Source organism: Taudactylus pleione, unplaced genomic scaffold (genome assembly GCF_031769625.1).
Source record: "Taudactylus pleione unplaced genomic scaffold, aTauple2 ptg000408l, whole genome shotgun sequence".
In the NCBI taxonomy this organism is placed as follows: Eukaryota; Metazoa; Chordata; class Amphibia; order Anura; family Myobatrachidae; genus Taudactylus; species Taudactylus pleione.
In genome coordinates, this window is record NW_028284810.1 from 10,258,711 (window position 1) to 10,276,347 (window position 17,637).

Below are 17,637 nucleotides of genomic sequence, written 5' to 3' on the forward strand. Positions count from 1 at the left end.
GGATAGTACTGGCTGCAATGACATCAGGAGGTTAGATTAACCACTCAGGAAGACGTAAGGGAATATTCACATCTGGCAGATTTTAACATCAACTTATCCCATAACCCCCTCCCAGGGCCGTAACTAGGATGGTGTGACATTAGCCATGGCACAGGGCACCACAAGGCAGGGGGCGCTGTTAGGCTTTATGCCTTAGCTTCCTCCTCTTTCATATCCCAGGCATCTTCTGGCCATCTCTATCTTCTCCCTGGCCAACTCCCCCTCCATCTTCCCATGCACCTTTAATCACATCCACCAAGACTTGAGCCGATCACCTCTCACATTGCAATCAGACACCTTACATATAGAGCTATCTGCTCCCGTAAAGGAAGCCTGCAAATTCTAACTATATGAGACACAATATACTTTCAAATTCTGCAGGTGCAGCTTCACTGGCGCTCTCCTACATCTAGAGCTGGTCAGGTTTATTACATCCCTTCACCTTGAGGTCACGCCCTTTTTTGGGCTGTGAGCCTTATGTCCTTATTTGATAAATAGAGGGGGGGCACCAATGCGCTTTCTGGCCCAGGGCACCAAAAAGTCTAGTTACGCTCTGTCCCCTCCTTATTAGCAGATTAGTTGGACGTCATTCTATAACTCACTGCTACAATGTGACCCTTTCTATGTCCTCATTTAGAGCTAGGAGCAAACTCAGCTCAGCCATTCATCCCAATGTAGAAAAAAAGCTGCCCTCTATAACAGCAGGTGCTATTTTCCCTAAAGGCAAATATAAAATTGCATTCGCACCCCTTGCTTAGCATCCTGGTTTGTCCAGGTGTTTACTTGTTTAACTCTAAACTGTAAATGGGGCTGATGCAGAGATGGTTGCACCGTAGGAGCAAATTGCTTCAAAATGAAGCACACACAGGAATAGCGCAATTCCACCCACATGCTCTACTGGAGACACATTCTGTGTAGGAACAGAAACATACGACAGACACGGATTGGGTATTGGATGCCGATGCTCGGGATCCCGGCGGTCAGAGTCCCGACGCCGGCATCCTGACAAGGTTAGGACACCGACAGTTATCTGTAAGTATCCTAACCCTCCCCATACCCTAAACCTAACCTCCCGCCAGTGGTGCCTAAAGCTAACCCTCCCCCCCTAATGCCTAACCCTCCTCCCCTTAATACCTAAACCTCCCCCCCTTAATGCCTCACCCTCCCCCTAACCCGAATGCTTACCGACGGAATGCCGACTGGTGTTGGGATTCCGGTGTCTGCATTCTGAGAGACGGCATCCCGACAGCTGGTATTTCATCAAAGATAAATTCAGTATGTCCGTTGTATTTTTCAAGCAGGATTAACTACCCTGATCACAAATTGTCAATGAAAAACACTTGTTGCTGCACAAAGCTTTGGTATAGCCCCGTAGTGTCTATTCTACAGGGGCAAATGAAAACCATAGCAGCGAATTGTTACCATTAATGTACACAATGCAGCCTGATTTTTGTTTTGTTTATTTAGTCCACACAGATAATTGAGCACAATGTTCCAATATGTGAAATGTTCACTCTTCAGTATAATTTGTATAAATCATGTTCATATGCTCACAAATAAGCAATCCTTGAAATAAAAGACTGATGCGTTTCTTCTTCATTGATGATTTCATCAAAGATAAATTCAGTATGTCTGTTGTGTTTCAAGCAGGATTAACTACCCTGATCACAAATTTTCAATGAAAAACAATTGTTGCTGCACAAAGCTTTGTATTCAAGGCTCTAATTAAAACACATTCATAACATATAACAAATATATTGTATTTTATGAAAGCCCTATATTTATCACCTCTAAATATTTTTAGTAATAATATTGATAACCACATATTTCTAATAATGTATTCATCTTATATATAACATTTGTTTGTTTGTTTGTCTGCCCTGTTATGCACTCGAACACCCCTGCACCGATTGGGATGAAACCAACGTGAGGTGGTCCAGTTGGAACCTGGCCAGGTTTTAGGGGTTTAGGGTCCCGGTCGGACGGGACGTCGGTCCACTGGGCAGATCCAAGAAAACATACTAGGGGTTGAGGTCCCGGTGATGAATGACGCGCACACACTGTGCTGGGAGTGGCTGGGGGCTTCCGGAGTAGTGGGCAAGCATGCCCCCCAAAAATCACAAATCAGGGGGTATGGCATTGTGGACAGAAGGTCACGCCCCTTTTTGGCATGCGTGAAGGGTCAGTAGGTGCTGCACGGTTGTCACCACCTATTGTAACGTCTCTGCTCATAAATAAATGATGATAATAATTAAAAGTATCCTATTTTTGAGGTTGTATCCCAAATGAGCCATAGGTGGTTAGTTCCCTCTCTCTGCTCAGAAATTAATAAATGGGGAGTCAAGAGTAATAGTGTTTTTGCAGAATTGGGTGATTGCTGTTTCATCCACCATAAAATCTAGCAGATTACCTTGCTGGTAGGAAGGGGGATTCTTTCAGTGTGTTTACTTAGTAATGCTTCCTAGGGGGATTTTGGCTACAGAGCCTGTGTAGGTTTTCAGTAGATTCTGTCCCACAGAATGATACTGCCGTTATTGGATAGCTGTGACCTGGTATCTGGAGACGTTGCTGTAACAATGAAGTCATCAAGTCACTCCATTCCTTCTTCAGGTTCACACAATATGAAGAAGAACAAAATGTTCTATTATGAAGTCTGTTAAGAAGCTTTTTTAAATGAACTTTAACCATTGTATATAAATGTGCAATGTCTGTTGATAATGGTGAATCTCCTGGAATTATCCTAACTAATTGTATTTTCTTAGTTGTCCATGAGCTTTTTTTCTCAAGAAATTTTTTGTGTTGCAATTTCAGATTATTCAGTTTGATGACATTTTGGCTAATCCGTCATTCAGAGACCATTTTAGAACTTACATGGAGAAGATTGATAAGAGGGTTCTAATCAGCTTCTGGGAGTCTGTGGAATACTTGAAGAATGCAAACAAGGTAAAATTAATTATCTCACGTGGGATAATTTGTACACTACAGCACTATGTGAGAAATGTAATACCCTGCCACGGTCATTCCCGTTATCTGATCCCAAAATATGGGATTCTGCAAACTGTATGTTTTATTAATGTATATACTGAATGGAAAATATGCTTTTTTTCAAACTATATGTCGATTGCAAGTATTTAATTAGCAGTCCAAGTCATTGAACTGAGGGCCTGATTTAGAGCCGGACGCTCTGACCAGAGCGCTCGCTCTGAATCAGGGCCCTCCTCCATGAAAATGGAGCGTCCTCCTGGACGCTCGTATAGCTGTGGGTCACCACCCACAGCATATACGAGTGTCCAAAAAGATGGTCGCGATGGTCTTGACCATCGCGACCATCGGACTTGCGACGGAGACCCTGCGGTAGGGTCTCCCTGCCACAAGCCCTGGAGTGGCAGGGAGACCCTACCGCAGGGTCCCTCCTCCTTTTTGGAGCGACCTCCTGACCGCTCACATAGCTGTGGGTGGTCACCCACAGCTATAGCGAGTGGCCAAAATGATGGTCGTGATGGTCAAGACCATCGCGCTTGCGACGAGACGCTGCGGTAGGGTCTCGCTGTAGCAGGCCCTGGAGTGCTTTTGGCTCTATCAGAGCCAAAATCACTCCCACTGACATCACTAGTGATGTCAGTGGGGCCGGCTTCAGACGGTAGGCGTTCCCATGGGAACGCCTCCGTCTGGCAGGCACGCCCACCAAAGGGGGCGTGCTGTCAATCAACATCGACAGCACGCCCCCTTTGCTGCGAGACCCGGAGCGATAGGAAGCCCGTCGCTCCCCGGGTCTCACGCATGCGCACGACGGTGCTCCCTCCGTCATGCGCATCCGCAGTGGGGAACATCAACCCACTTGCGAGCGTACTGCCGCTCGCGAGTGGGTCTGAATGACCCCCTGAGTCAGTATTAACATCAAAGGTCAGAGTCCTACTTTGCCAACACATCTGTCAAAGCCTATGACTAGTTTGTATTTATTTACTCAGCATGACCCTTGAAAGAGAGGTTAGCGCACAACTCCGATTGTTGGAGGGCTGCCCATACACATGATGTGTTCTTCACATGTGCAGCCCTCCATGAGCGAGTCCGCTCACAGCGTCTTCCTGTCAATCAGGCTGTGGCGTTTAGGAGGCGGAGCGAGTACGTTCCTGGCCACCACACCCGGTAATGGGGGCGTGTAAATTTTTAAGTGATTTTTTAAGTGGCACAAATGGACGTGTTCATTATTTCCAAATGAGTGATATTTGCAGTAAATTGATATGGAGCATTTTGGTGAATGGAGGTGACTGATGAAGGCCATCTTTTAACCACAGAAACATCAGAAAGGATCTGGCTCCCGTGCACTGAACATCCTGATTTGGTCAGGTCTGCCCACTTGTGTGTTACCATGTTGGGCAATGATCCTGTAGCTCAACTGTCAGGTAAAGCAGCAGGATCGGAACACTTTAGTGTAATAGAAGCAGAAAAACAGGTCATTGTTGTAACAGTTAACACAGGGCAATTGCTTAAGAACATGTCTTTTGGATTGTTGTATCACCTGAAACCAGACTGAGCGTTAACCTATACAACTGTGATAATTGCAGCCATCCTGATTGTCCAGTGTGGGCATAATTCCAGTAGAAATCCAGTGCACAGACCTCATATAGCTGCTTTCTCTTTCCTTTTTTTATCTTCATAGTCTGAAATACCGCAATTAGTTGGTGAAATTTACCAGAACTACTTTGTGGAGAGCAGAGAAATCCAAGTAGAGAAAGCACTTTATAAGGAAATCCAGCAAAGTCTTGTTGGCAACAAGGGGATTGAGGTGTTCAGCAAGATTCAGGCTGATGTGTATGAGACTCTGAAGGACAGGTTCTACCCCTCATTCATGGTTAGTGATTTGTATGACCAACTGATCCGGAAAGAAGACAAGTTCTCCTGCCTATGTGTCTCGGACGACAAAGATGAAGCGGTGAGTTCAGTATTACATAACGTAAAGGAATATCTGCAACCTTAACTTTAGTCACGGGTGACAGCTCTGACTGGTTTTGACTGGAGAACTTCTTTTCATTCATCAGTTAAATCAATCTGTATAGATGAAAACTCCACTAAATGTACGATCAGTAACAAGATATAACTGTGATTTAGTTGTAGAAGTAGAGTAGTGCTATAGATTTTGTCCAACACAACAGTGTGCAACAGGTCACTGTATAGTTGTAATTGCCATCTGGTGGTAACCTGTTTTCCCAGGTTACCGGGTCAGGCCATTCTCAGACCTAGCTGCTGTAACGGTGATGTCATGTTCTAAAGCCGCAAACCTTCATGCTCATAAATACTTTTACCTGGTACAAGTAGAAGAGTCCCTTCACAGTTTGTACTTTTACTGCCAGGTAATTGATTCCATTGCATAAAAATTGAAGGGCAAACACACCTTAGATTAAAGAATGTATATGAAAGTGAAGACGTCCTTTCTACCTCCTGCCATATCTTACACAGATCAAACAGGTTACACCGCACAGTAATCATCCTATGAAATGTCCATCATCCGCATTCAAGGTCGTTGTTTGCTTGTGTAGTTTGTATTTTTATTCTCCTCATTTCACACAGTACAACTTTAATAATCATCATTCTTTAAAAAGTTGAAACAATATAAAGATCTGTTCTGATTGGGGCATTTACTGGAGAAAAGCCCATGATGTGGGGCATTACTGCACAAATACAATTTGCTCTGTTCCCCAAATAACTGCAGCTGCCCTGTGTTGGCTGTAGACCAGAGATGGGCTTTAGCAGAGTGGGCTGGCCCTTTATGTTTCAGGTTCCTTCTGCAATAAGATAAATGGTAACTGTGTTAGTGGTACCATAGTGCTATACCATAAATCCTTGCCACAGTCCTTATTACTGGATTTGTATTGTGGCCATTCACATTTGCATTGGCACACTAGGCAGGGCTGACCTTTTTGGATTATTATTTTCACTTACAATGAAACCACTGACAACCATAACCTGCAAAACCCTGTTTTAACAGGAATTAGAGCTGGCCTTTCAAAAGCACGAAACCCACATATCCCTCCCTATTTTACACGAAGAGCTCCATCGTTTTGGGAAGCTTTCAGATTTTGAAATAGCTTAATCTAAAACTTACCCAACATTTTATTCCCGTTAGTCACAGCTATGACATCATTATTCTATTATTCGTGCATTTCAAACGTATACATGGCCACTAGAATCCTCATCCCAGGCATCATAAGAAAACTCCATTGTGGAAGGAAATCCAACATCGTATCAAAACTATTCCTGGGGTACAATTTCCCCAAATGCCTTTCATACTCCTTCACACCGCAGCCAGTGCCAGGGATTACTAAGCACACCTTTAGGCCTATTGAGCATATCTAACATGGCCAAGTTCCAATAGTGCCTAACTGAAAATCTCTGACTCTTATCCCCATTACTAGTGACAAAGGACAAATGTACAACCTATAGTTCATAGCTAGCATTATCCACGACTAAAGTAATAAATATGCAGTTGATTCAACATCATGGCTCCAGTTCTACAGTCGAGTGTATATCATACTTGTTAATGGCTCTCCATAATGAGAATCATTTAAGAAGTTATGTACTACGACTGTTCCTATGGAATTGGTATGAAATACCGGCGGTTCATATTCCGACAGCGGCATCCTGATATTTGAAGATCCCAACAGAGGTGGTAAGTATGCTATCCCTAACCCCCTTACCCCTCCCTTAATGGTGCCTATCACCCCCCCCCTCCAGTCCCTAATCCTAACTTCCCCAGGTGGTGCCTAACCCCCCTTCTCACATCATAAACCTAACCCTCCCCCCATCCCCGCGGCTAAGACCTAAGAAGCCCCGCTTACCTTTGTTCAGGATGCCGGCTCTCGGGATTTCGGCGTGAGGCTAAAGATAGGTGTCGGGAATTTGGCGTCTATCTTTAGTACCGGGCCAGGCTTCCACTGTCGGGATTCCGACGGCCGTATCCCGGCCGCCGGTAATCTAACTACGTCCTGTTCCCACACCTCCCCCCTCCACAGTCACGCACGGTCCTTTTCCCTCTCTTGCACTTCTTGCTCTTTAAGAGGTCACATTCTATATCCTACACAAGGTGTCTTATTTCATATATTTCACTGGTAATAGTAATACGCAGTAACTATGCCAGTAATCAACCACCAGTAATAGTAATAAGCAGTAACTATCCTAGTAATCTGCCACTAGTAATAGTAATATGCAGTAACTATCCTAGTAACCAGTAATAGTAATACGCAGTAACTATCCTAGTAACCAGTAATAGTAATACGCAGTAACTATCCTAGTAACCAGTCACCAGTAATAGTAATAAGCAGTAACTATCCTAGTAATCAACCACCAGTAATAGTAATAAGCAGTAACTATCCTAGTAATCTGCCACTAGTAATACACAGTAACTATCCTAGTAACCAGCCACCAGTAATAAGCAGTAACTATCCTAGTAACCAGCCACCAGTAATAGTAATACGCAGTAACTATCCTAGTATTCAGCCACTAGTAATAAGCAGTAACTATCCTAGTAACCAGCCACCAGTAATAGTAATACACAGTAACTATACTAGTAACCAGCCACCAGTAATAGTAATACGCAGTAACCAGCCACCAGTAATAGTAATAAGCAGTAACCAGCCACCAGTAATAGTAATAAGCAGTAACTATCCTAGTAATCAGCTAACAGTAATAATAAGCAATAACTATCCAAGTAACCAGCCACCAGTAATAATAATAATCAGTAACTATCCTAGTAATCAGCTGCCAGTAATAATAAGCATTAACTATCCTAGTAACCAGCCACCAGTAATAGTAATAAGCAGTTACTATCCTAGTAATCAGCAACTAGTAATAGTAATACGAAGTAACTATCCTAGTAACCAGCCACCAGTAATAGTAATAAGCAGTAACTATCCTAGTAATCAGCCACCAGTAATAGTAATAAACAGTAACTTTCTTCTTCGGGGTCCATGGGGTCCAAAGCCGTGACATTGGGGTTTATGGATTCATCCAGGCACCAAACAGTTAATCGAAGCTCTCTGCTCCCAGGATGCACTAGGTCCTCCCACATATACCCCGCCCCTGGTCACAGGGCGTCAGTTGTTCTGTTTGGTGCGAGAATGCACCACACCAACAGTGGGACTGCTGGAGCAGTCCCGAAGACCGTTTTTTTTTAAATTATTATTATTTACTTTAAAGCAGGCGGCACATGTTCCCTGGTGGAACCACGCGTCAATAGACGAACGGGTCCCTGCTTCATCTACCTCCGCCGGCACCGCATCGCTAGTCTCGGCTAGTGCTTTCGGCAGGGGCTTAGACTCTGGACCGGGACAGGGATGCAGGTGAGTAGGATCGTGGACGGCCGCTGAAGCCACGGTCACGAGCGGTCCCTCCACCGGCATAGAGACTGGCCGGGGGACTGCTGTGTGGGCAGCCAGTCTACCTGGGTCTGGGGGGGGAAAGTATGGCGGCGGCCATGTCAGTTGCCGGGTGGTCCATGCAGCATAGGGGAGGTACGCTTCCACGGCGGCCTCTCCCCCAACCCGAACTACGGCCCTCCTGAGGTCCCGCTTTTGGGTTGCTCCACCCAGCTTCCTATTTGAGTCAGCTACAGATCACACTCAGTGCTCTCTATGGCTGTTGCTCAGGAAGCATTGGGTCAGTCTCCCTGTATACTTCTCCTTTGGGATCATTTATACAGAAGCTCCATATATGCTACTAGGCTTTGCTAATTATAGTGCATGGGAGCCTAAACAAATTGCATAGACTCTGCTAAGTATATATTTCATTGTTTGTGACCTGTTGAAACTGTGTGTATGTATTGCTTACATTTCATTACTGTTTCTTTCCCTGCAGCCGGTGTGTGGGGTGGGGTCACATATATATATATATATATATATATATATATATATATATATATATAGAATTTAGACTTTAAAATATGTGAAAAGATTCTGAAAGGCAAGTGGCTGATGCCCCTCTTTTGATATCATGTGTAGCCTGTAAGGCAGGTTTGTCCTCTCAGGACTTTGTGCAAAATGGCTTATGTGTTTGCTGTTTTAGAGAGTCTCCACAGCAATCAAATTTGCCGCCATCGGGTCAGGAACCCCCTTGGGCTGCTTTTTCCCAGATCATGGCCCAGGTGGCCGAAAGATTGGCAGTTCCAGCTGCTCCGGGGATGAAAGTTCAGCAGCAATTGCAGCCAGTTGTATTTATGCCTCCTATGTTGCCATCTTGGATGGATATGTATGCGCATGGGCAAGCAGGCCCTTCGTCGTCTTTGACTTTTCAGCAGCCGCCTCAGATATCCAAACCTGTACGGCCAAAAGCTAGAAGGCGTTTGGCTACACAGGCAAGTCAGGACACAGATTCTGATTTATCTTCTGAGGAGGAGGAAGTATTCTCTCAGGGAACTCTCTCCACAGAAGAGGGGGATCTTTTCCCAGTGGCTGATGTCCCATTCTTAATTAGGGCGGTCAAAGCGGTTTTGAATATCGATGAGGCAGAGCCTATACATAAGAAGGCTCCGGTGTTTAAGCACCAGAGGGTGGGCAAAGCGGAGTTTCCCGGGTCGGAGCATTTATCAGAACTTTTGGGCGAAGCTTGGAAGGCTCCGGACAAGAGGTTCCATGTGGCTAAAAAGATTTTGGCTTTATATCCATTTTCTTCTCAGCAGTGTTCTAAATGGGAGGTTCCACCATCATTGGATACGCATGTGGTACATTTAATGAAGTCTTTCACTTTACCAGTACCTTCAGCCTGTTTCCTTAAACATCCTACTGATAAGAGGCTGGAGGGTTGCCTTAAGACGATTTTTTCAATCTCAGGGGCAGCTAACCGGCCAGCAATGGCTACAGCCTGGGTGGCTAGAGCCATAGAAGAATGGATGAAGGCTTTGGCGGAGTCCTTGCCTGAGTTGTCCAAAGAACAGCAGGATATAGTTTCCTATGTGAAGGAGGCTTCTTCTTACCTTGGAGAGGCAGCTCTAGATGCAGGAATATTGTCCGCCAGAGCTTCAGCAGCTTCTGTAGTCGCTCGTAGAGCATTATGGTTAAGAGATTGGAAGGCTGATTCAGGGTCCAAGAGGGCCTTAGAGTCTCTACCCTTCACAGGTGGAGTCCTTTTCGGTTCGGAATTGGACAAAATTGTAGCCTCGGTGGCAGCCTCTAAGGCTGCAGGGTTACCCTCAGCATCAGGGTCTAGACAAAGGTCTTCTTCCTTTCTTACCTTTCGGCCTCAGGGGAAGGTCAGAGGGCATCCTTTTGGTAGAGCAGGTGTTGTTAGAAAGCCATCACCTAAAAAGCCCTGGCAAACCAAACGCCCGGATTCCAAGCCACAGGATAAACCCGTGGCCTGATGGGACGGGCCTCCCCCTGGGGGATCCCAGGGTAGGGGGCCGACTTCTTCGGTTCTCGAACGTCTGGCGTCTCACAACAACAGATGCCTGGGTTCGGGAAATAGTTTCCCAGGGTTATGCCCTAACGTTTTGGAGAAGTCCGCCCCAAAGGTTTTTTTCCGTACCCCTGCCTGTGGGGTCGGTGAAAGCGTTGGCTATACAGCAAGCTGTTCACTCCCTGTTGAAGACAGGGGTGATTGTCCGAGTGCCACAGGAACAGGTTCAAAAGGGGTTTTATTCCAACCTGTTTCTGGTTCGGAAGCCAAATGGGTCTTTCCGACCAATTCTAAATTTAAGGGACCTCAATACGTTCATACGGGTACCCAGATTTCATATGGAGACCCTGAAGTCAATAGTATTAGCCTTGGAACCAGGGGACTTCATGGTATCCCTCGATATTCAAGACCCTTATTTACATGTGCCCATTGTGGTATCCCATCAACAGTTTCTGCGGTTTGCAGTAGGGCAGGACCATTTTCAGTTTGAGGCATTACCGTTCGGCCTGTCCACAGCCCCCCGGGTTTTTACCAAAGGCATGGCGGTGATAATGGTAGCCCTCAGGCGCCAGGGCATCAGAGTTTTGCCTTACTTAGACGATCTCCTTCTGCTAGGGCAGTCTCCGCAGGAGTTGATGAGGCATCTCGAGATGACAATCTCTTGTTTGCAGAGGCACGGTTGGATTGTGGACTGGAAGAAATCCTTCCTTCAGCCAGCACAACAGTTGGTGCACTTAGGAGCACGACTGGACTCGGTAAAGCAGAGATTGTATTTACCGGAAGAGAAGATTGTGGTCCTACAGGGGCGCATATGCAATCTTTTACACAACAGGCAAGTATCAGTGCATGCAGCCATGCATGTGCTGGGGTCAATGGTATCTACCTTCAGCATGGTGCAATATGCACAATTCCAGTCCCGGACATTGCAACGGTGGGTTCTCTCACGCTGGAACAGGGATTATCAGTCGATAAAATCTCAGAAGATCTACCTCTCCCCAGAGGTCAGGTTGTCCCTGTCTTGGTGGCTACGGACGGACTACCTCAACCAGGGTCGGCCGTTTTGGATCTCGGATTGGACTTTCCTCTCCACCGATGCCAGTCTTCGGGGTTGGGGAGCAGTGTTAGGCCCGCATGTCTTCCAGGGAAGATGGACAAGGGCAGAAAGTACGCTGGTATAGAGGAGCCTTGACGACGGCCCAGCGCTTATTCATATATTTGCAAATGTATGTAAACCAATACCTCTGAATTTCTATTATCATGTAGGATTCAAGTATTTTTGATTTATCTGCAGTGTGCTGGAGAGCAATTTTCTTTTTTCTGTGTTCAGTGTAAACCCCGCCCTTTACAAGCACCTGCAGTATATTAAGCTGATTGAGCAACTACCATATTTTTTGCTTTTTTTGCTTAAGGGCAGAAAGTTGTCTACCCATAAATGTACTGGAACTGAGGGCAGTTTTCAGGGCATTGGTACAAGCCCAGGATTTTGTGCACGGCAATCCGGTGCAAGTACAGTCTGACAATGTCACCACAGTAGCTTACCTAAATCGGCAGGGAGGCACCCGAAGTTGGGGAGCCATGGCAGAAGTGTCAAGGATCCTAGAATGGGCAGAACGTCATCTTCCTGCGATAACGGCAGTTTTTGTACATGGGGTACAAAATGTGGAGGCAGATGTTCTAAGTCAGCAGGACATAGACGCGGGGGAGTGGGCTCTCCACCCGCAGGTATTCCAGGTCTTGGTGGACAGATGGGGTCTTCCAGAGATAGACCTTATGGCCTCAAATCGCAACCACAAGGTCCCCAGGTATGGGTCCAGGACCAGGGACCCACGGGCAGACTTCACGGATGCGTTGTCAGTAAGGTGGAAGTACGGGCTGGCGTATCTTTTTTCGCCTCTAGCTCTTCTTCCCAGGGTGGTCAGAAAACTCAAACAAGAAGACACCATGGTGATATTGATAGCCACTGCTTGGCCCAGGCGCCATTGGTTTACCGATCTACAAAACCTCTCAGTGGACACGCCTTGGCCACTTCATCTTAGTGGTCACTGGTCATTACTATTAGCGGTGCCTGGTCATTACTGTCAGTGGTGCCTGGTGATTGGTCATTTCTGTCCAACATTGTTCTAGCAACATCCGCTAACAGCATCACAGTGATATGAGACATTTTAGCGTTGCTTTGGGCAATAAGGAATGAGGGAACAAATATGAGTGTACCCTTTCAGCATATGTAAATCAGCACAAGATAAACCCCTTATGCTTATCATGCATACCACTTAATAGTTCATCCCTGCAATTTGTTCTTCCTTTTACTTGTTTTGCAGTGTGTAAATAATGTATGGTGTTTATGGTAATGTCAGAATTGAATAAAGTAAATTATTTCCTTCCTGACTTGCATGTCATTGTTAGACTAACATTAAGCTGCAATTACAGTTGGAACTGATAGTACAGGAATGCTTCATCATTTTAATATCAATAAATTATATTTATACATGTAAAGTCAGTGTCCCTGTTATGTGGATAAAAGCTTTATGTCGCCCTATCTCCTGGTGCAGATGCAGGTGTGTGAAGGTGGAGAAGAGCTCCTGGGCGAATGCACTAGTGGGATTACTGAGCAGGCCAGCTATGCTGTCAGCAAACTGCGCCAGCTCACAGAGAAACTGGACTATAAGAGACAAGCGCTCAGCTCCATTATTAATGCTCCGAAACCTGACAAAAAGGTACAGTCCGCTATCTTCTTCTCTGTCACCTCTATGGGGTTATTCAGTTACTAGTGATGGCCATGGGGTGCCCCGCAAACGGATGGGCAAAGCTAGAGCCTGACCATTTTCTTTGCTAAAGCTAAATTGTACCCCACAGAGAATAAGTATTATTTTCTATAGGATTAGATGGTGGTGTGCACAGCTGGACATCTGGCGTCCCATCGCTGGTAATTGAATCCCCCCCATATATGTCATAATAATTACTCTCATTCTTTTAATAGAAACATTAAAAACAAGAACTGCACATACAGAGTAGGCTCTGACAGTTGTTGATAATCCTTTCTCTGAAGCAAATGTGATTTAAATTAGGTTTTGCTGCAAATTTTCACTATGTGATGAAAGAGCCTGGAAGCTGTAAATAGACTGAGCTGTTTAATAAAGATGGAGAATGAACCTATTGAAACATGTTGTTACTTCAATGTTCTTTTTCTTTTGGAGCTAGAATAAAATGTTCATGATTAGGCAGGGGGAATGCAAAGTGGCTATTTATTACTCAGTGTCATGGAAACGGCAAGATTGAGGCCTGCTAATGAAAATGTAATTAGGCATATTTCTGGTAACCATGTTTCTGTAGTTGTGATTAGCAGCATTGTAAATCCTATTCAGATCTGTGTGTATAAAGTGTCAGCTTTACTGGTTGCTGAGTTCTAGGCATTTCTGATCAGTCTCTATCAGGTGCAGATAGGGATGGAAACCAGCCCTAAATGGGGGGAAAGGGGGGGGTGGCATGGTCTATGGAGGGGGTGGAGTCTTGAAAGATTAACACTTCTGGACTTTCTCTCCTGACTAGCCCCAACATTATTCAGTTGCAACTTGATATAAAAATTGGCCACCTTCCCCCAACTAGCCCTGTCCTTATTTATTATATCCCGTCACCAGGGCCAACAATAGAAATCTCGGGGCCCGGTACACTGATGTCTCTGGGGCCCCTCCTTCTCACCATCACCCCCAATCCCGCATATCCCTCCCCTGCATGTGTGATATGTGAAGCATGAGAATGTTGACTGAAAGATATGCCAGCCTTTACATAAAGTAAAAGTACACTGTGACTTACCACACTGTCCCTCTGTCACTGATGATGCAGGCTGTAGTTCTTGTCTTCCGTCTCTTGCAAGGTCTTCTTGATGACAGTGCTGTGGATGCCTCAGGGGTAGGAGGGATGGTGTCTGCAGCCAGCCATCCACAGTGCTCACCTTCCTCAAATTCAGTCTCTCATCACCTTCCTCAGCCCAGAAGCCCCATCACCTTCTGTCCTAGCCCCATCACCTTCCTCTGTCTCTAGCCTCATCGCCTTTCTCTGCCCCCAGCCCCTATCACCTTCCTCTTCCCCTCTGCCCTTTGTCCCTTTCACCTTTCTCCATCCCCATCACCTTCCTCTGCCCTCAGCCCGTGTCACCTTCTACCCCTTGCCCACATCACCTTCATCTGCTCCTTCACCTTCCTCTGCCCCCAGCCCCCATCACCTTCCTCTGCCCCCATCACCTTCCTCTGCCCCCATCACCTTCTACCTCCAGCCCCCATCACCTTCCTCTGCCCCAGCCCCCATCACCTTCTACCTCCAGCCCCCATCACCTTCCTCTGCCCCAGCCCATGCCACCTTCCGCCCCATCACCTTCCTCTGCCCCTTCATCTTCCTCTGTCCCCAGCCCCCATCACCTTCCTCTGTCCCCAGCCCCCATCACCTTCCTCTGTCCCCAGCCCCTATCAGTTTCCTATGCCCTTTCACCTTCTTCCATCCTAAGCACCCATCATCTTCCCCTGCCCCAATTCCTCTACATCTACGGAAGGGGATCTAGCCGTTACTGATTCCCTCTACCACCCCTATACACCGCAGCGGCTCAGCCTGCTCGACGTGCGGCGACCAGAGCCGTAATTAGACATTTTGGTACCCTGTGCCAGTAAGAGCATCAGCACACCCCTTCCATTTTTTAAATAGGGGCATTAAGAAGGCATGGCACTCCCATTTTTTTTTCTTATGTAAGCCCTACCCTATTTGGGACCACACATCAGGACTATTGTTTATATGATTGTCATTTATTTTAGTATATGAAATGACAATTTTGTACCCATTAGGTAAATTATCAACTGCCGCAGGTTAAACTTGAATTTGATGGACCTATTCTTTTTTTAAAGACATACAACTAACTATATTTACCTAATATTTTACACAAGGCTCTGAGAAATACAAAAAAGATCAGCAATTCCATTAGAATTGCAAACAGAAATATTAAGCATCAGCTGTGCCTACCAATGATGTCACAACAAGATGCATATGCCACCATGACACCCATAATATAAGACAAATGTACTTATAGGAAAACTTACAACCAGGTACACAGCATATCAATACACAACTTTAACTATCAGTTTTGCACAATGAAAAAAAAAAAAAACATCATGGCAGCCAGTCACTGAGACAGAATCATATACAGCAACTTAGGTGACATCACACTACAGTGACTCAGGCAGCACTAGCTCCAAAGTAATAACCAATATATGAAGTGTGAAAAAAAATCATGCATGGTACCTGAGAGAGCAATAACAACGTAAAAGTAAATACCAAAAGCACATAAAATAATTATACATTTACTGTAACCCAGAAGAATAGGATTTATTACTAGACCCCAAACCCCTGGTAATATTAGTATACAACCCCCCCCTCCATACATACTACATCCCCCCACCAGGTAGTATTAGTATACAACCCCTTCCCCTACACACACATTACTGCACACTGCACACCCCCCCAACCCTAGATGTTAATAATATACAATATTATTGGTATACACCCACACATTACTACAACTCCCAACCCAGGTCATATTAGTATACACCCCCTACACACACACACTACTGCACCTCACCCCCAGGTATTATTATTAGTATTATCCCTCCTCCCTAGATAACATGAATAGGCACACAGCCCCCACACCCCAGGAACTTACCTTTGCCTGCACTGGGTGCTGTCCTCTCCTCACACGCCGACTGCTGCAGGGGAGAGGGGGCGGGGACTCGGCAGCACATTGGTGCAGTAGCGGACCATGGCTGGCAGCCATAAGAGCAGGATCTGCGAGCAGAGGGTCGCAGTACCTGTAGCGTTACAAGAGAGTAGGAGGACACTGTGCAGGGGCTGCTCCCTCATGGCTGAGCACATTGCCTCCTGAAGGGTAAGTAAGAGGGACCGGAGGAGGCTGAGTCAGTTAGGAGAAGGAGGAAGGACAGAAGGGGTAATCCTTCCAGAGATCAGTGAGGAGCTGCTCTAGTAAGCCGGCGCCCACCCCTGCCTTGCGATCTGTGCTAGTTACGGCCCTGGCGGCGACGTGACCAATGATGTCACGCCGCCGCGTTGCTCACTTAAAGGTGAGGCCCGGGCTGCAGCTGAGCCACCTGGAACAGCCCAGCGCTGCCCGGGCCAGACTCTGAGCTGGGGCTAAGTGGTGGCTATGGGGCCCACCGGCTGTAACAGAGTCTGCAATCCCATTTTGTTCCCGTCCGGTCCCCGGGGCACCTCTGGACCTCGGTCACATGGTACGGGTGTCCCCTTAGTCCCCCCACCCTGTCGCTGGGCCTGCCCGTCACCTACACATTACATTAATATTCGCACTATATAACGTAAACCATAGTTTACTTTTATAAAATAATTAGGGAGAGCGCTGGACAGAGGTATAATACTTAATATTACTTACAAACATACATTATAAAAATACATAAAAAGTAAACAATGGAGAAAATTAATTAATACTCAAATCCACGATCTACTGAATTAACGCATACTGAAAAGTTCACTTTAATTCACAGCACCTTAAATGGTTAAAAAATGGTCAGCTTGTTAGTGCAGATCAGATTCGCATAGAATGGAAAATAGCAGCAGCGTACACACGGTCAGATTTGTCAGACTTGTCAGATTTGTCAGATGAACGACTGAACGATTAAACGATTTGGACGATTTGAACGATTGAACGATTTTTGACTGCATTAAAATGAATGGAATCGTCCAAGTCTGACTGCAAACCCATCAGATGTCAGATATCGTTATCTGACTAACGGGAACGCGCATCGTTGATCGTCCATCGTTCAGGCATGTCAGATATGAACGATTTTCCTTCAGATATGAACGACTGAACGATTTTTAAATCGTTATCGTCCATATCTGAAGAAAAAATCTGATCGTGTGTATGCACCATTATGGAGCGTACACACGGTCAGATTTGTCAGACTTGTCAGATTTGTCAGATGAATGATTGAACGATTAAACGATCTGAACGATTTGAACGATTTTACCAAAGTTTTGAACGATTTGAACGATTTTTGACTGCATTAAAATGAATGGAATCGTCCAAGTCTGACTGCAAACCCATCAGATGTCAGATATCGTTATCTGACAAACGGGAACGCGCATCGTTGATCGTCCATCGTTCAGGCATGTCGGATATGAACGATTTTCCTTCAGATATGA

General features: G+C 45.7%; 2 protein-coding genes across 2 annotated transcripts in view; both read left to right on the top strand.

The window, feature by feature from the left end:
* The window catches only part of SNX25 (sorting nexin 25), a 268,761-nt gene that overhangs the window by 162,053 nt on the left and 89,071 nt on the right, over nucleotides 1–17,637 (top strand). The window contains exons 8-10 of the mRNA XM_088447009.1: nucleotides 2,851–2,982; nucleotides 4,700–4,972; nucleotides 12,975–13,139. Of these exons, the coding sequence (XP_088303135.1) occupies nucleotides 2,851–2,982; nucleotides 4,700–4,972; nucleotides 12,975–13,139 (570 nt within the window). The remainder of the gene's footprint in view (nucleotides 1–2,850; nucleotides 2,983–4,699; nucleotides 4,973–12,974; nucleotides 13,140–17,637) is intronic.
* On the top strand, nucleotides 5,295–12,958 carry LOC148506329 (uncharacterized). Its single transcript, XM_088447010.1, has 4 exons — nucleotides 5,295–5,390; nucleotides 9,059–10,212; nucleotides 10,274–11,600; nucleotides 11,812–12,958. Exons 1-4 carry the CDS (start codon nucleotides 5,295–5,297, stop codon nucleotides 12,547–12,549), a joined length of 3,315 nt encoding a protein of 1,104 aa, XP_088303136.1. The 3' UTR covers nucleotides 12,550–12,958.

Coding starts and splice junctions, on each gene's coding strand:
- LOC148506329 (XM_088447010.1), top strand. CDS start 5,295: ATGTCATGTTCTAAAGCCGCAAACCTTCATGCTCATAAATACTTTTAC. Junction 5,391..9,058: donor GTTTGTACTTTTACTGCCAG/GTAATTGATTCC, acceptor TTGTCCTCTCAG/GACTTTGTGCAAAATGGCTT. Junction 11,601..11,811: donor GGGCAGAAAGTACGCTGGTA/TAGAGGAGCCTT, acceptor AGCAACTACCAT/ATTTTTTGCTTTTTTTGCTT.